The sequence below is a fragment of the Orcinus orca genome, chromosome 3, assembly GCF_937001465.1.
Source record: "Orcinus orca chromosome 3, mOrcOrc1.1, whole genome shotgun sequence".
NCBI lineage: Eukaryota > Metazoa > Chordata > Mammalia > Artiodactyla > Delphinidae > Orcinus > Orcinus orca.
The window spans coordinates 84,254,553-84,269,877 of record NC_064561.1 but is presented as its reverse complement, the minus strand read 5'-3'; the positions used below and the strand labels follow the sequence as shown (position 1 = coordinate 84,269,877).

The 15,325-nt window shown below is 33.1% G+C and overlaps 1 protein-coding gene across 2 annotated transcripts in view; it reads left to right on the top strand.

The window, feature by feature from the left end:
- The window catches only part of SNX2 (sorting nexin 2), a 53,533-nt gene that overhangs the window by 31,672 nt on the left and 6,536 nt on the right, over positions 1–15,325 (top strand). For both annotated transcript variants that reach the window (XM_004267429.4, XM_033423729.2), the window contains exons 7-11: positions 2,885–2,963; positions 8,641–8,716; positions 9,649–9,762; positions 10,019–10,112; positions 11,448–11,653. In XM_004267429.4, the coding sequence (XP_004267477.1) occupies positions 2,885–2,963; positions 8,641–8,716; positions 9,649–9,762; positions 10,019–10,112; positions 11,448–11,653 (569 nt within the window). The remainder of the gene's footprint in view (positions 1–2,884; positions 2,964–8,640; positions 8,717–9,648; positions 9,763–10,018; positions 10,113–11,447; positions 11,654–15,325) is intronic.

The window sequence follows — 15,325 nt, the reverse complement described above, 5'->3', positions numbered from 1 at the left end:
GTGTCCCCTGCATTGGCAGGCGGATTCTTAACCACTGCACCACCAGGGAAGTCCCTATTATATGAGAATTTTAAAATTGTATTTATTAATGCACTTAAAAATAATAAACTCGGGGCTTCCCTGGTGGCGCAGTGGTTGAGAGTCTGCCTGCCAATGCAGGGGACACAGGTTCGTGCCCCGGTCCGGGAAGATCCCACATGCCGCGGAGCGGCTGGGCCCATGAGCCATGGCCACTGAGCCTGTGTGTCCAGAGCCTGTGCTCTGCAACGGGAGAGGCCACAACAGTGAGAGGCCCGTGTACTGCAAAAAAAAAAAAATAATAATAATAATAAACTCATTACCTGTTAACAAATTAAAAAATTTTTGTGAAAAATAATTTTTATAAGACAAAAAAATTTATTGAGTGGCTTGCTTTTGTTTTTTACATTTTTGCAAAATCTCTTTAAATTGTGGTTTAATAGAAAATAGCTGTATTTTCGTATCTGTTTCTACACTCTCCCTGTTGTGATACAACACATCATATAACTTTTGGAAAACTCCACTGAGCTCTCATGAAAGAATGGGAGCAAAAAAGACACAAATAGCAGCTTAGTATTATGAAGGTCGATTTTTGTATATATCCCCCATCAGCCCAAAGGGTCTCAGAAACCTTACGAATATGCTACCCATACTCTGAGAACTGCTAGTCTAGTTAATAATGTTACTTCTCTGTCCTCTAAACTGTTGCAGTGGTATCTTTTGGCCTCCCGTTATCTATGTAGTGAGCTTGAGTTTCATTTATCATAAATTATTTGTTATTAATATCCTTTTTTCTTTAAGTTGTACAGCTATTTTTATATATCAAAAGAGAAAAAAACAAAAAATAGTTTTTCTCATTTTGATGGCTAGATGCACTAGTTTAGGCCTTAAACATTGAGCCAGAAAATAAAATTTTTTTAACTAAATTTTTATGCCCAAGTTTGTTCTGTTTCAAACTAATATTTTGCCCTAATAATCTTCAGCCTTCCACAAATTATTGAATTAAAAGGAGATTGAAAGAATTTGAGGCAACCACATAAAATGCAGTTTAAAAAAAAGACATAAATAAAGAAATTAGCAGGAAAAATAATTGTAGTTAAATAAAAGATGAAGCCAAGTTAAACAGTTTCCTCTAAACGTGTGCATAAAGTCTGAACTTCAGTTATTGAAGGTGGGTAACAAGTTGTTCTGTGAAGTTCCTGGCAGAAAATCAAGTAGAGAAGCAGTCATTAAAAAAATTTCATATTGTCCATCAATTTTTAAAAACAAAAATGAATATATTGTCTAAGAAAAATTTTAAATATGAGAGGCCCTTTTAATTATATACCCAGTGGTTTTCAAGTAACAAACACAGTGGTGTAATAAGAATACTAACTTCTCTTTCCTGGGAAGCTGTAACTGCCACTGAAGGAAGAGGGGTCTTTTCATTAGCATATAACTGTTACTGCTTTTATAGAACCTTAGTTGACTAAAAAGCACTATTTTTGTGAAGCCTTTAAAAAAGAGCAACAAAGAAGTTGAAAAGTATTAAGGAGTAACTGCTTACAGTTAGTTTTTATTTACCGCAGTGGCGCATAATTGTTACTTACCTCTAGGAAGTAGCATGAGCAGAAGATCACAGAATTTAAAAAAGCAAAAAATTATATAGTGGTAAGGTTTTTTTTCACAAAAACATAATATGTGAAATAATGTCCCACACCTAGTAGTCCACTCAAGGTAGGTAATTTTAAGTGTTTGAATGAGTTTTCTTTTTCAAACTATTGTATTTCAGAGGAATTATGTTAAAACATTCATAGGTGATATATCGTTTTTCACCAGGTGTACCAACCTGAATAAGAATTACATGGTTTTACATGATCTATTTTTAAATGGCTTTATTGAGATATAATTCACATGCCATACAATTCATCCATTTAAATTGTATAATTCATTATTAGCTTTTCATGTATTCAGACTTGTGCATACCTCACCACAGTCAGTTTTAGAATATTTCTATTACCCCTTAGCCATCATCCTCTAATTTCCTCATCCACCCCCAGTCCTAGGCAATCACTAATTTACTTTCTTTCTCTATAGATTTTCCAATTCTGGACATTTCAAAAAACAGGGAACCATATAATACATGGTCCTTTGTGACAAGCTTCTGTCAACGTAGCATAATATTTTTAAGGTTCATTCATGTTGTACATATGTCATTACTTCATTTCTACAGAATCGAATTTTGAGAGTAAAAAGAACAGGGAAAGAAGAAAAATCTGCAATCTGATAGTAGTGTTAAAATTGAAATTGCTAATACAGAAATGATTAGCATGATTTTTATTCTCTAAATTTGAAGAGTTCTAAATATCTCTATGAAAGAGCTCATTATTTCAAACTGTTATAAAACCAGCTATGATAAATAAACATGTTCTTAGAATCTGCAACAGAGGAAATACTTAGCATATTAATGGATTACACTTATTTTTATTTTTCTAGTCCCCAAAGTAAAGAACGTTAATTATTGCTCATATGAGATGAACATATCAAATGTGCTTAAATTTACTAATTTGAACTCCATTATGCATATTGAAATGCAAGCACATTTTAACTTACCAAGAGTTTAATGTATATCAGATAGAGTCCAAACAGTTATAGGTTAGAAAACTACAGACACAGCTCAACCTCTGCTTTAGCTGTACTCTTTTAAAACTTACCTTATAAGTGCTTGCCAAGTACAGATGTTAATTTCTCAAAACTATGATACTAGTTATAATTTTAGCTTTTTTGTCAAGTTCAAATTTAAAATATATTTTAAATTATGCAGAAATGATTATAAAAGAATGTTTCTCAGTCATAGAAAATCATGAGTCTTTCAATTTGTTCAAAGGCATGACCAAGGTCAAAGTGGGTAAAGAAGATTCATCATCCACAGAATTTGTAGAAAAACGAAGAGCAGCTCTTGAAAGGTAATTCTAATCAGCTGTGTTTTATTACTCTAATGTTTTTACTTCAGTAGTATAAGTCTAATTCCATTAAATGGCACAAGTATATTTTAAGTATTAAAATTCTCAAAGTACCACTTGATTACTCTTATTAAGTGCTATAAGCTTTTATTAAGAAAATTGATTCATTCAGAAACACAGTACTGTATACTTGTTCCATTTTTATTCTCATTATAGTCTAACAAAGTAATACCTATTTTCATCTGAATTATTTCCTTTGAATTATTACTTCAAATAATACTGAAATGTTATTAAATACAATGAAAAATTAGGTTTGTGCTCCCTCCTTCAACTCTTTATAATTGATTTTGACTTGAGTGTACAGAAGTATTAGTCATTGCTCGAGTTGACTGTATAGTTAAAGGCTGATAGATATATATGCTGTGCCTTGCTTTAGACTTCTTGACCTGACACATTTCCTATGGCTTTGAAGACTTGTGTTCATTGTGGCCGACTAAACGGGAAATGGATGGGAGGAATCCCACTCCCAGAATCTTAACATTTCTTCCTTGCTATGCTGAAAATGTGAGAAAACAAGTTCAAAACTATCTTAAAGCCCAATTTGTAGTACATAAGTTGGTAATTACCTGCACTTAATACATTTTCTAATTTCATAGTTTTTGTTTGTTATTTTAATTGAATGTGCTTATTTGTTCTCTGTCTTATTTTCTCTCTTGGCTTAAAATTAGTGGTTGGCATAGATAGGACAGATTTTAGGAAATAGTATATATATCTATAGGGTACAAATTATTTTGTAAAACTCTTTTTGAGGCAGTGTATTTCTGGGTTTTAGTAATAAATTGTTTCAATTGTAAGAAAATACCACAGTAAAGTCAGGTTTGAACAATTTGCAATAAGAAAAGCTAGTGTGCAGCTTAAAATCTTAAAGACTTAAAAGATGAGATTATGTCTATGAGACTCAGCAGTTACTCAGGAAAAGGATTTAAATTGCATTGAAAGAAGTTTAATTTAGGCATTAAAATTGATTCTCTTGTGAAAGAGGTCATAGAATGAGTGTTTTTAAGAGTAAAGGTAGATAATGTGCTGCCTTGCTTTTGCTTAGTCCTTCCTGAAAGTATAACCATGACCTTTTGAGAAGCCTTTCCAGTCCTATTTTTCTGTGAGTAAATTTGAAATATTTTGGATGGCATTCTTGATAAGGAAGTTAATGAAGATTTATTGTACCAGGGGCATATAATTTGATTCTACATTCACCTTTCTTTTAACTTGAATGCATTGCATAGTACTTAAACCATATCTTCATTCACTGTGTAACACTGAGGAGAGTTTTAAGGAAATATTGAAGCTTGACCTAGTGCATATGTGAAGATAGTTTCTTACTGATAAACGTTACTTGTTAAATACTACCTTAGTGGAATTTGCAGTAGTGGGTGGGGGGGGAAAGGAAACAGTGTACTGTGAGTTCATTTTGTATTAGAAAAGATAACTAAAGAAAATATAGGTGTAAAGATACAGAAGGAAAGGAGCTGGAATGATTTTTCTCAAGTGATTTTTCTGTGGCATTTCTTAAAATTTAAACATTAGAATAGGCATATTTGTGGATATATAACCTAGTTGGATCTGGCGGGTCAAGGAAGTATTTCTTTGTTTACACTCTGGTATTCATTTACATATTTATTTGTTTGTACAACTTAGAGAATCCAGATAACTATCTTGAACAAAAGGATAAACATCTGGTATTGAAATATGGGAAGAGAAAGGGAGTGGTTAAGAACCCAAGTAATTTCCCTGTGCCACACTCAGTAAAGTAAGCATTACTTCTAAGTATCCCGAAGATCACTCACTTGATTTTCTTAAGAGTGCTTCATATCTTACCTACAAGCATATTGAATTTATTTTATAGTAAGGATACACTTCTGTAAATATAAACTAAAAAATGTAAAGTAGCATTATACAGTGTGTAGGGTTTTAGAATCCTTTCTCTGTTGAAGCCTGCACTCCATTACACACTACACACTATCTGTGAGGCCTTGGACAAGTTATTTAACTTAAATTCATTGTTCCTTTTCTCTAAAGTGTAAGTGTATCATAACAAGCACCTGAAAACCCAACTGGCAAAGCCTAAACAGTTAGTGTCGGTTGATTAATCCATTCGTTCATATCAGGAAGTTTGGAGGTAGGCAGATGTTTAGTATTATCAAATCCATCAGGAAATCCTATTGCTTCCTTCTGATATCTGGACAACCATTTTTTCACCCATCCACTACTAGTCCAAATGTCTGAATTAACTGCGGTAGACTCCTCATTGGTCTCCTTGTTTCCATCCTTGTACCTCTACTCTTTTTTCTAATATAGCAGCCAGGGTCATCCTTTTAAAACATGAGTCAGATCATCTTCCCACTCCTGTTCGTCCACCCACCCAGTTTCAGTCAATAAAGCCAGAGTCCTCATAATGACCTATAAATTCTTACATGACTTGCACTGCTCACTCTGTTACCTACTTGATCTCCTATCCTCCTTGATCACTTTGCTCTAGGCCACACTCACCTTTTTGCTGCTCCTCAAAGATCCCAGGCATCTTCCCACCTTAGGGTTCTACCCCCTACCCTGTCCCCACTGCCTAGAAAGCTTTTGTTCCCAGGTATCTGTGTACCTAATTCCCTTACCTCTTTCAGATTCAAACATTCAGATGTCACCTTGCCAGTGAAGCCTATTTTGATTATTGGTTTCATTCTGACCTATTCTGTTTACATCGCCATCAACCACACCTTACACACTTGATCCCATTTACTTGTCCTTTCTCCACTTGTCCTTTCATTTTTCCACAGCATTTGCCACCTTATCACATACTACATAATTTTTATGTTTATGATTTATTGTCCGTCTTCTGTTAACTAAAATTAAAGCTCCAGGGACTTCCCTGGTGGTCCAGTGGTAAAGAATCCACCTTATAATGCAGGGGACGTGAGTTCAATCCCTGGTCAGGGAACTGAGGTCCCACATGCCACAGGGCAACTAAGCCCACATGCCACAACTACTGAGCTCATGCGCCTCAACTAGAGAGAGCCCACATGCCACAAACTACAGAGCCCACGTGCTCTGGAACCCACAAGCCACAACTACCAAGCCCACGTGCCCTGCAGCCTGCGCGCCACAACTAGACAGAAGCCCACGCGCCGCAGGGAAGGATCCTGCATGCCTCAACAAAGAACCTGCGTGCCGCAACTAAGACCCGATGCAGCCAAAAATAAATAAATAGTAAATAAATTACTTAAAAAATAAATTAATTAAAGGTCTACTAGAGAAGGAATCCTGTTCTCTTGTTCACTGGTACATTCTGAGTACTCAGAACGGTAACTGATGTGTAGTAAATGCTCAATAAATGTTGAATGAACAAATGAATGTCATCAAAGACCCAGGCTCTTTCTACCTGTCTATTCTCTCATTCTTAGCACACATGTCTGAGTCTTAAGCGAGAGAAATATCTTTAACTCTGTTCCTCTCAAGCATTTTGTATAACCTGCTTTATTTTGTTTTGGTAAGTAAGTAGGAATTTGAAAGCCCTAAGTGATTCTAAATGTACCAATAACTTTTCCTTAGCACAATTCTCAAGAACAACTACTGACCACCTCTTGTTGAATCTGATACTTATTTTTCATCAGTTCCATTGCATCTTCCAACTTCTGTCTTCCTTCAGTGTCTCTGCTTCTCTCCATACCTCTTTTCGTGTACTTTTCTCACATTCTTTTCCTTTTTGTTCTGTATCCTTCCTTTATATATCTACAACCCTCTCTGACCTTAATTCTGAATTGATGACTATTTACAAATACTTTTTTTAATGGTTAATTGCTCTTTATTTTCATGTAACCCTTAAGAAGAAAAGTTTTACCATCTCTTTTTCTAGAATATCATTTTCCAAAATGGATTCCTCAGATTGCTAGTATGTGGTAGGGTGAAAAAAGGAAATCTGTTGTCAGTTGAGGTTTATAAATGTAGAGTGTAGCAAAGTTAAACCAGGTTTTTTTCCTGCAGTACTTCTCACAGCATTTAATATGCTGCTGTTCATTATAGGTCTTAAAGAAAGGAATATGTATGTAATATATTTCTTGATTGTAGAACCAGTCGTTTTCATGGAATATTGTATGAGACTAGTATTCTGCAGAACTCACTTTAAAAAGCTATTTTAGAATATAAATAGTATTAGGTATTTCCATTTAGGTAGAAATATTAGAATATTTCTTAAAGGTTTGGGTACTAGATGTTTTGTCTTCCTGCTTGTTCATTTTACAAACATCTGAGTGCTTGCTATTTATCAGCTGTTGTGTGCACTCAGATGAACAACTTACACAGACTGCTTTAAGCAGTGCACAGTCTAAGTAACTAAATAACTCACCTAGAGTAGTACTGGAGAACTTCAGTGTTAAAATTGTAAGTAAAATTCCAGTGGGAAAATACCAACATTTCTTAAACTTACAGGATTAGTGTTCTACTGCATCTCTTTTATACCTTTATAAAGTAAGCCTCAAATACTTTTTAAAACCACAGTGTAGATTGCATTGTACATATCTATTAAATGCTCTGTTTCTGTTATAATGACTTCTTGTGTGGGCTGTTGACTTAAAGTGAAGTTTAATATGGTGTGTATTTTATTTAAATATACAAAAACAGAAGTTAACATTTAAGCAGCGATTAGTCATTTTAACCATTATATATAGTGTTTGACTTTAGAAAAGATTATCACTTTTTTTAGAAACTATTTTAGGCATACTTTATAATCTTGTAAAGAGATAGAAGTCATCACTGACTACATTTATGCTGCAGAAATAAAGGTATATTAACTGTTAGGTAAAATATTATAATTGAAATATTATTGCATGTTACTAATCTGGGGAAAGAGCAATTTTTTAAAAATGGGATTAGTTAAGTAATCAATGATCATCAAATAGTGAACCTTTTTTTTTATGAAAGATTGGTAATTTATTATGAATGTCAGGGCTATACCTTTTCTAGTAAAGGAAAATTACTAAAGTTAGGCTAATAGTGATTTAATAATGATGTTTCTCTTTACTTTTTATTTTATGTGATGTCATATAAGGAAGACATTTATCAAAAATAGCAGAACCTTAAAAATAAAAATATTGAAGAAAATTTAGTCCTTGTCAAATAAGGACCAAAACTTACTTGATAATTAAAATCTGCTGCCAAGAAAAAAGAAATTGGTAGGCTGCTCTCCATTTTGGTAATGATGACAATTTAAAAAAAAAAGTTTAACTGGACTACATAGTAATATATATATTACTAGAATATGTATAGTAATAACTGGAAATATAATGACCCACCGAAAGATAGCATTATTTGATAAATTTACCTATATACCCTTTTATAACTCTAATACTTTGCAGTGAGAAGTTTGATAAGTTATTTAACCTCTCCCCATTCCTACCCCCACCCCCACCATGTCTCTTTTTACATAATTATGAATTTTCAAAAGATGAACGAAAAGCTTTTTAATCATTAAATTGCTATAAGATTCTACATAATTAGAGTGAAGGCAAACTGATATGATAGGAGGCAAACAGAGGACATCTTTTTTTTTATTTTTTAATTTTTATTTTGTTGAAATAAGATTTAAAATAAGGTGGTACTGATAAATAAAGGAGCATTTTATTCTTAAATCTAGGTATCTTCAAAGAACAGTAAAGCATCCGACTTTACTACAGGATCCTGATTTAAGGCAGTTCTTGGAAAGTTCAGAGGTATTATTTCTACTTTAAATTTTTATATGTAAATGTTCTCATTTATGATTATCAGTGTAATAATTTGTATAAGAATAGGTGTTCAGTAAACAGTTGCATTAATAGATGGAATAAAGCAAAGATTTTTTTTTTGCTTAATGCTTTAATTAGCTTTAATTACTTTAAATTACTAACAAAATATCTTCTTTGCGTTGATAATTGTAGAATGATCATTCCCTTTCTTGAAAAATTAAAACCAGATTTAAAAGAATGGCTTATAAATAGTCTAATTCTGAATTCCCTAAGTTGTTGCTTAGGCATTGTGTTGAAATAAGTTTATTCAGACCTCATTTTAGAGATAGTTGAATAATGTGTGTTTGTGTGTCTACATTCTAATCGTCTTATTAAGGTTTTGAGGTGCAAATTTATGATTTGAAAGAGCTTTAATTATAACCATGCTGCTCTTTATATTTGGCACATTTTATCCTCTAATTGTTACCGTTTGAGATTTGTTTTTAAATTTACTTGAACCCCAGAATTGTTAAAAAATTCAAAATCACACAGTCCTAACTAAACATAAGGAGATTTTTCTCAAGACTTTCTTCTTTTTTCCTTATAAACAGTTTATTTCTGCTAGCAAACAGGTGGCCAGTGTTAAAGTGCTTGGCAATTTCTTAATATATTTTGACAAACAGAGTGTTGTTCCATCTAAATGTAAACGTGCAGAAGAAAAACAAATGGAAAGTCTATTTTTTAAGTTTTCCTTTGAGAAGTAGTGTATTTGAGAAATTACATCTCACTATTGAAATGTATGAGAGTGAAGAAAATACAACCTCCTTTTTTTCTTTTTTCTTTTTTTTCGGGGCTGTGTGTGGGGGCAGTCCCTTCTGTGGCCAGTTAAACCTCCAGGCTTTTAACCGGTTTGTTTGCCCTTATTTGTCATTCAATTCCAGCTGCCTAGAGCAGTTAATACACAGGCTCTGAGTGGAGCAGGAATATTGAGGATGGTGAACAAGGCTGCCGACGCTGTCAACAAAATGACAATCAAGATGAATGAATCGGATGCCGTAAGAGCTGATTTTTTGACTTGAATAATGAGATGAATTAATGAGCCCAACAGTTGCATTTTAAAGCTGTACAAGTAGAAAATAGGATATTAATTTGCTTATTGAGTTTAGTTCTCAGCACATCAGTTGACCACCATGGTTATACATGGTTAATTTGTTGCTTTAAAACAAGGAATGTAGCTTGCTATTTATTGGTAACCTAATTTACAGTGGTTTGTTCTGGCTAAATTAGCTCCATTTTTCATTTTTTTCTTAGTGGTTCGAAGAAAAGCAGCAGCAATTTGAAAATCTGGATCAGCAACTTAGGAAACTTCATGCCAGTGTTGAAGCCTTGGTCTGTCATAGAAAAGGTTTGTTTGTCTTGTTATTTATATGTTTAACGCTGTAAGTTAATTCAGATATTTTATTTAAATTTTATTAAAAATGAACATTTTAAAGTTATGAATATTTTAAAGAGGATGTTTTCTGTTTCAACTTTGTTATTTAATGTTTTCTGTTCCATTTTATGTAACTTCTAGTTTAGAAGGAGAAAAATCTTGAACTTGTAAAAGTATATTTTGAATTTTGGATTAAAACTGATTAACTCTTTGTTAAACATGTTTAATGAATGAATGAAGATGTCTTATTGATAACTCTTATATAATTAAGGAATGAAATTCAAAAATGAATGATGAAATTTTTCTTTAAAATGTTAGTTTTGTACCTATATTTCATAGAGAACTCTGGAGTATTTTCTTCATTTTTCAAATACCATATTTAAAAACCTGGAGGGGGTGTTAAAAATTCATAGAAAATTTTAGTTGTAATTTTTTGATTCCATGGTGAGGTTTTTGGTTTTATTTTTGAAGAATACATGGCTTTTACAATCATCTTTCTAAAACAATAAATAATTTAGTATGTGCCATTCCCAGCAATACATTGCAAAAAATAATTACAGAAAATCTACTGGTACATTTATTATTGAAAGTAACTTATAACAGTTTTTGCTATTTGTATTCTCTCTCTTAGGGAACATTTTATGGTTCTTTAAGAGAACTTTACATAATGCAGAGCAACAGAGCAATCCAAGCAATATAATAGTTAGTCCTTGACATCTGTTTTTCTTTATTTGATGTATCTGAAATAATCACATTGAAAAATCTTTTCAGAAATTCTTAATATTTCACTACGCATTGTTGTTGCACACAAAGAAGAAAAGAATAAGATTTATGTGAATTGCATGTACAATTTTACTTTGCTTTCCTCCTGTGAGCTAAATAATATTCTTATCAAAAATTATAGACATTATTTTCAATAAATGTTTAAAGGCCAAATAATGTAGTATAAATCAATTGTGAGCGTTCCCAGTGCTTTCCGTATGAAAAATATATTTTTTGTCTTTTTTAGGACTAGACAGAGAAACAGTGAGCACTTTAGGGGAGAAAGGGAAGGGAGATTATTATATTATTAAACATAGTTCATCCCCTGGGAATATAGGCAGTGGTTCTTTTAAATTTTCAGTAGAGCTCTGAGCAGTTAACATTTATCTGCCCAAGGCATTTTAATGACTGATTGTTGCATGTTAATTATTTTAAAATATTTGAGCAGTTTGTGAATAGATAAAATTTAGAACGACAGTAAAAAATCAATGCAATATTAAAAAATTTCACTAGTGAACACTAAAAGTGCATACTTTTTAATTTCAGAACTTTCAGCCAACACAGCTGCCTTTGCTAAAAGTGCTGCCATGTTAGGTAATTCTGAAGATCATACTGCACTGTCTAGAGCTTTGTCTCAGCTTGCAGAGGTTGAGGAGAAGATAGACCAGTTACATCAAGAACAAGCTTTTGCTGACTTTTATATGTTTTCAGAACTACTTAGTGACTACATTCGTCTTATTGCTGCAGTGAAAGTAAGCCTTATTTTGTAATCTTCCTTGAATTCTTCATACTTCAGTGTTTTGCTTATAAGAAGAATATGGTATCCTATTAGGCATGCATTTAAGTGTGTAAATTACATACTAGTAAGTATAAAATGGCTTCAAGATGATTATTCATAGCTTAATATTCTCTTCCCCTATGACTTAGACAGTACAATAGGCAGAATTGATGTTTTTAAGAGATCTAAGGATGCCAAATAAAATAAAACCATTACACACTTACTTATGTATTTATATATAGAAGTTTGCAGCCAACTGATAGCATTTGTTTACTCCTTCTAGCATAAGCTGAAACTACCCAGTGGATTCTGTTATCATTAGTAAAGTTATAAGAAGAAGCAGGAAAAAACCAGAACTGATTATTGCATGAATATGTTTAACGGTGGCTTTGGCATGAATTTGGACTATAAGCAGACATTCTGTGTATATGTCACCATCTAATTATAGACAAGATGGGACTAGATTAGATAAAAAATTGTGTTACCTAGTGGTAATGTTTAAGGATGAACAGTCTTAAGTTTCTGAATAGTTAAGAAAGTAATCCCATTAACTAATGAAAATTAGTATTTTATAGATAACTCCAATATTCAGATAATGAAACTGAACTGACTTATTTTATGTTACATGTTTTGGAATATACTTTTTAAGATCTTACGGTGTCTTTGAATTACTGTTAGGAACGTTAGTTCTCATGGCGTCCGGGGGAACTGGAAGTTTACATTGGATTCAAACATCTAGAAAGTTAAATTAGTATTTATAATCAGAACATTGATGCATTGCATATTATAGACGATTCTGTTCTCAGGCTAATGATGACAGTTATTACTAGAGGGTTCTTAGCATTTCAGAGTGGTACTTTCTTAGGTTTAGGTTTGTCTACATTACCAATTTTGTTTGTATTTATTCTTAGGTGTTACTCTTTCAGTTTTTATTGGAGTGTAGTTGATTTACAATGTTGTGTTAGTTTCAGGTGAACAGCAAAGTGAATCCGTTATACATATACTTATATCCACTCTTTTCTTCTTTAGATTCTTTTCCCATATAGGCCATTACAGAGTATTGAGTAGAGTTCCCTGTACTATACAGCAGGTCTTACTACTTATCTATTTTATATATAGTAGTGTGTATATGTCAGTCCCAATCTCCCAGATTATCCCTCCACTCCCTTATCCCCTGGTAACTGTAAGTTTGTTTGCTACATCCATGACTCTACTGCTGTTTTGTAAATAAGTTCATTTGTACCCTTTTTTTTAGATTCCACGTATAAGCAATATCATATGATATTTGTCTTTCTGTGTCTGACTTACTTCACTCAGAATGACAATCTCTAGGTCCATCCATGTTGCTGCAAATAGCATTATTTTATGGCTGAGTAATATTCCACATCTTCTTTATCTGTTCCTCTGTTGATGGACATTTATGTTGTTAGATGTTACTCTTTATATTCCTGGCGGTTAATTTTTCTTTTCACCTATTTAAATATATTAATATAGATAGTTATCAGTTCATTTTATATAGGCAACTTGTGATATACAGAAATTCAGTTTACAGATAATGGTTCCTGTTTCTCACCTGCTCTCACCTCATTCCAGAGCTCCCACTAGCATGAGAGCTATTATTAAAAAGTATAACACCTGCAAAAAACCTGTGGGTTCAGAAAGGGACACTAGGCACTGTCTGTGAGAAGTAGTACCTGCTGAGAAGAGCTAACCTGGGACAAGACTCCCTGACAGGGTTGGCCTCCCTGTGTGTTGGATGCTTATCCCTCAAAAACAGCTTTTCTCATACTGCCTCTGCCTTCTTACTGTTTTTTTACATTCCATGAAATTACAGTTATATCAGTGTTTCCCGGAATGTTTTCTACATAACACTGACACCGAAAGATGTGCCACAGTCAGCTGAGTTTTGGAGATAATGTATGCAGTATCCCTGTCTTGCAGATTCAGAGTGCATTTAAAAAGCTCAGGACTGTCTAGCAGTAAAAAAAGACATTTAACTTTATTTAATCCAGAGGCTTCCAAATTCATATGAACAGGAATTCTTTTCCACTTAATATATTTTTACATATATGCAACACACTTTGGGAAATACTGAATTAGTGATTCATTGACTAAAAGGAGAGTTAAAGAGCTATGGTCAAGTTATACCTTAAGATGAATTAAGCTCTTTCAGATTGATTTTCTACTGAAACCTAGCCCAGGTCAACTTCATAAAGGAGTTGAGAAATTATGGAGTAAGATGACAAGGCATTTTTTATGGTCTTTATTTTTTGTTTGTTTTTTATTTTAAACTAATTCATTTGTATTTGAAAGAGTAATACATGCACAGAATAATTCTAACAGCCCTAAAAGGGAAAATTTCTTTTTACTAAAACCTCTAGTTTCTCTTCCCTTGGTGAAATTCTGTTAGATGTCTTTACAGAATTAGCTGTGCACATTTATGAAGCTAATTTTCTCTTTGTTTTTCTTTCCTTCTTTCTTTCTGTTTCTTTGTCTCAGCCCCCTTCTCCTTCCCTTCATCTCTTCCTTCCTTCTTCAAAAAGGCACATATTATATCATGATTCTTTGCCTGCTTTTTAACCCACTCTATTTTAAAAAGGTCTCTTTATCACCTTACGTAAATATATGTTGCATTCTTTTAAATGGTTGTATCATATTCCATCATTTAGTATATAGATGGACCTTGTATTATTTGATGAGTCCAATATTAAATATTAAGTATTTTGATAATAATTCTTTGGGCATAAAATTCCTAGAAGTAGAATTACTTGGCCAAAGGGTATATGAAGTTTAAATTTCAATAAACGTTGCCATATTACTGTCTGAAGAGGTTATACCTCTTTATACTCTCACACCAATATATGTGTTGCTTCTTCTCCCACCCAGTGGTGGTTTTTTTGTGTGTGTGTAAGTTTTAATTTCTTTAGTTATTGTGAATTTAAGCATGTTTACAAATGATAAGCCATTTGCACTTCTACGAATTGTTTATGTTTATGCCCAGTTTTATTTTTTGTCTTACTGATTTCTAATACCTGTTTAATACTATTTAATACTTAGCTCTTTCTTTTATCCGTATTGAGAGTACTTTTTAAAATGATGGTAATTTTGAAACTAGGAGTACTTTGGGAATTAGAATTTAGGGCCAAAGTAGGGGTACTGAGAACATGAGAAATTGGGGCCTTAAAGAAAGTGATGAAGTTCATCCACTCAGAATACTGCCCAGGCCTGGCCTTGTAGCCAGGGAACTCCTGTTTCCCTCTTTTGTATAGGCTCTGACATCTGGGACTCTATATTTTGGATAATACGGTTAGTTAGCTCACGTGTATTAAGTGGTAAACTCGTTAGATGCATTTTCATGTATTGGCCTTCTGTGAGCCACTAGAGGAGGGTCAGGGATTGAGGGTAATAGCTTTGAATGTTTTTAGCACTAGAATCTTCATAAGGAATTCTTACAGGGAATGCAGATCTATAAAATACATGAAATAATTTTTTTAAAAACCAGTAGATGGATTCCCCAAGGAGTTAACATCTTCATCGTTTGGCTGTAAGTAATCAGCATCCTTTCAGGACTCCAGGAATCTAGGCAGCATACTTTCAGATTCACTGAATTAGAATATGGTATTAATTAAATTAAAATTGCAGCCTT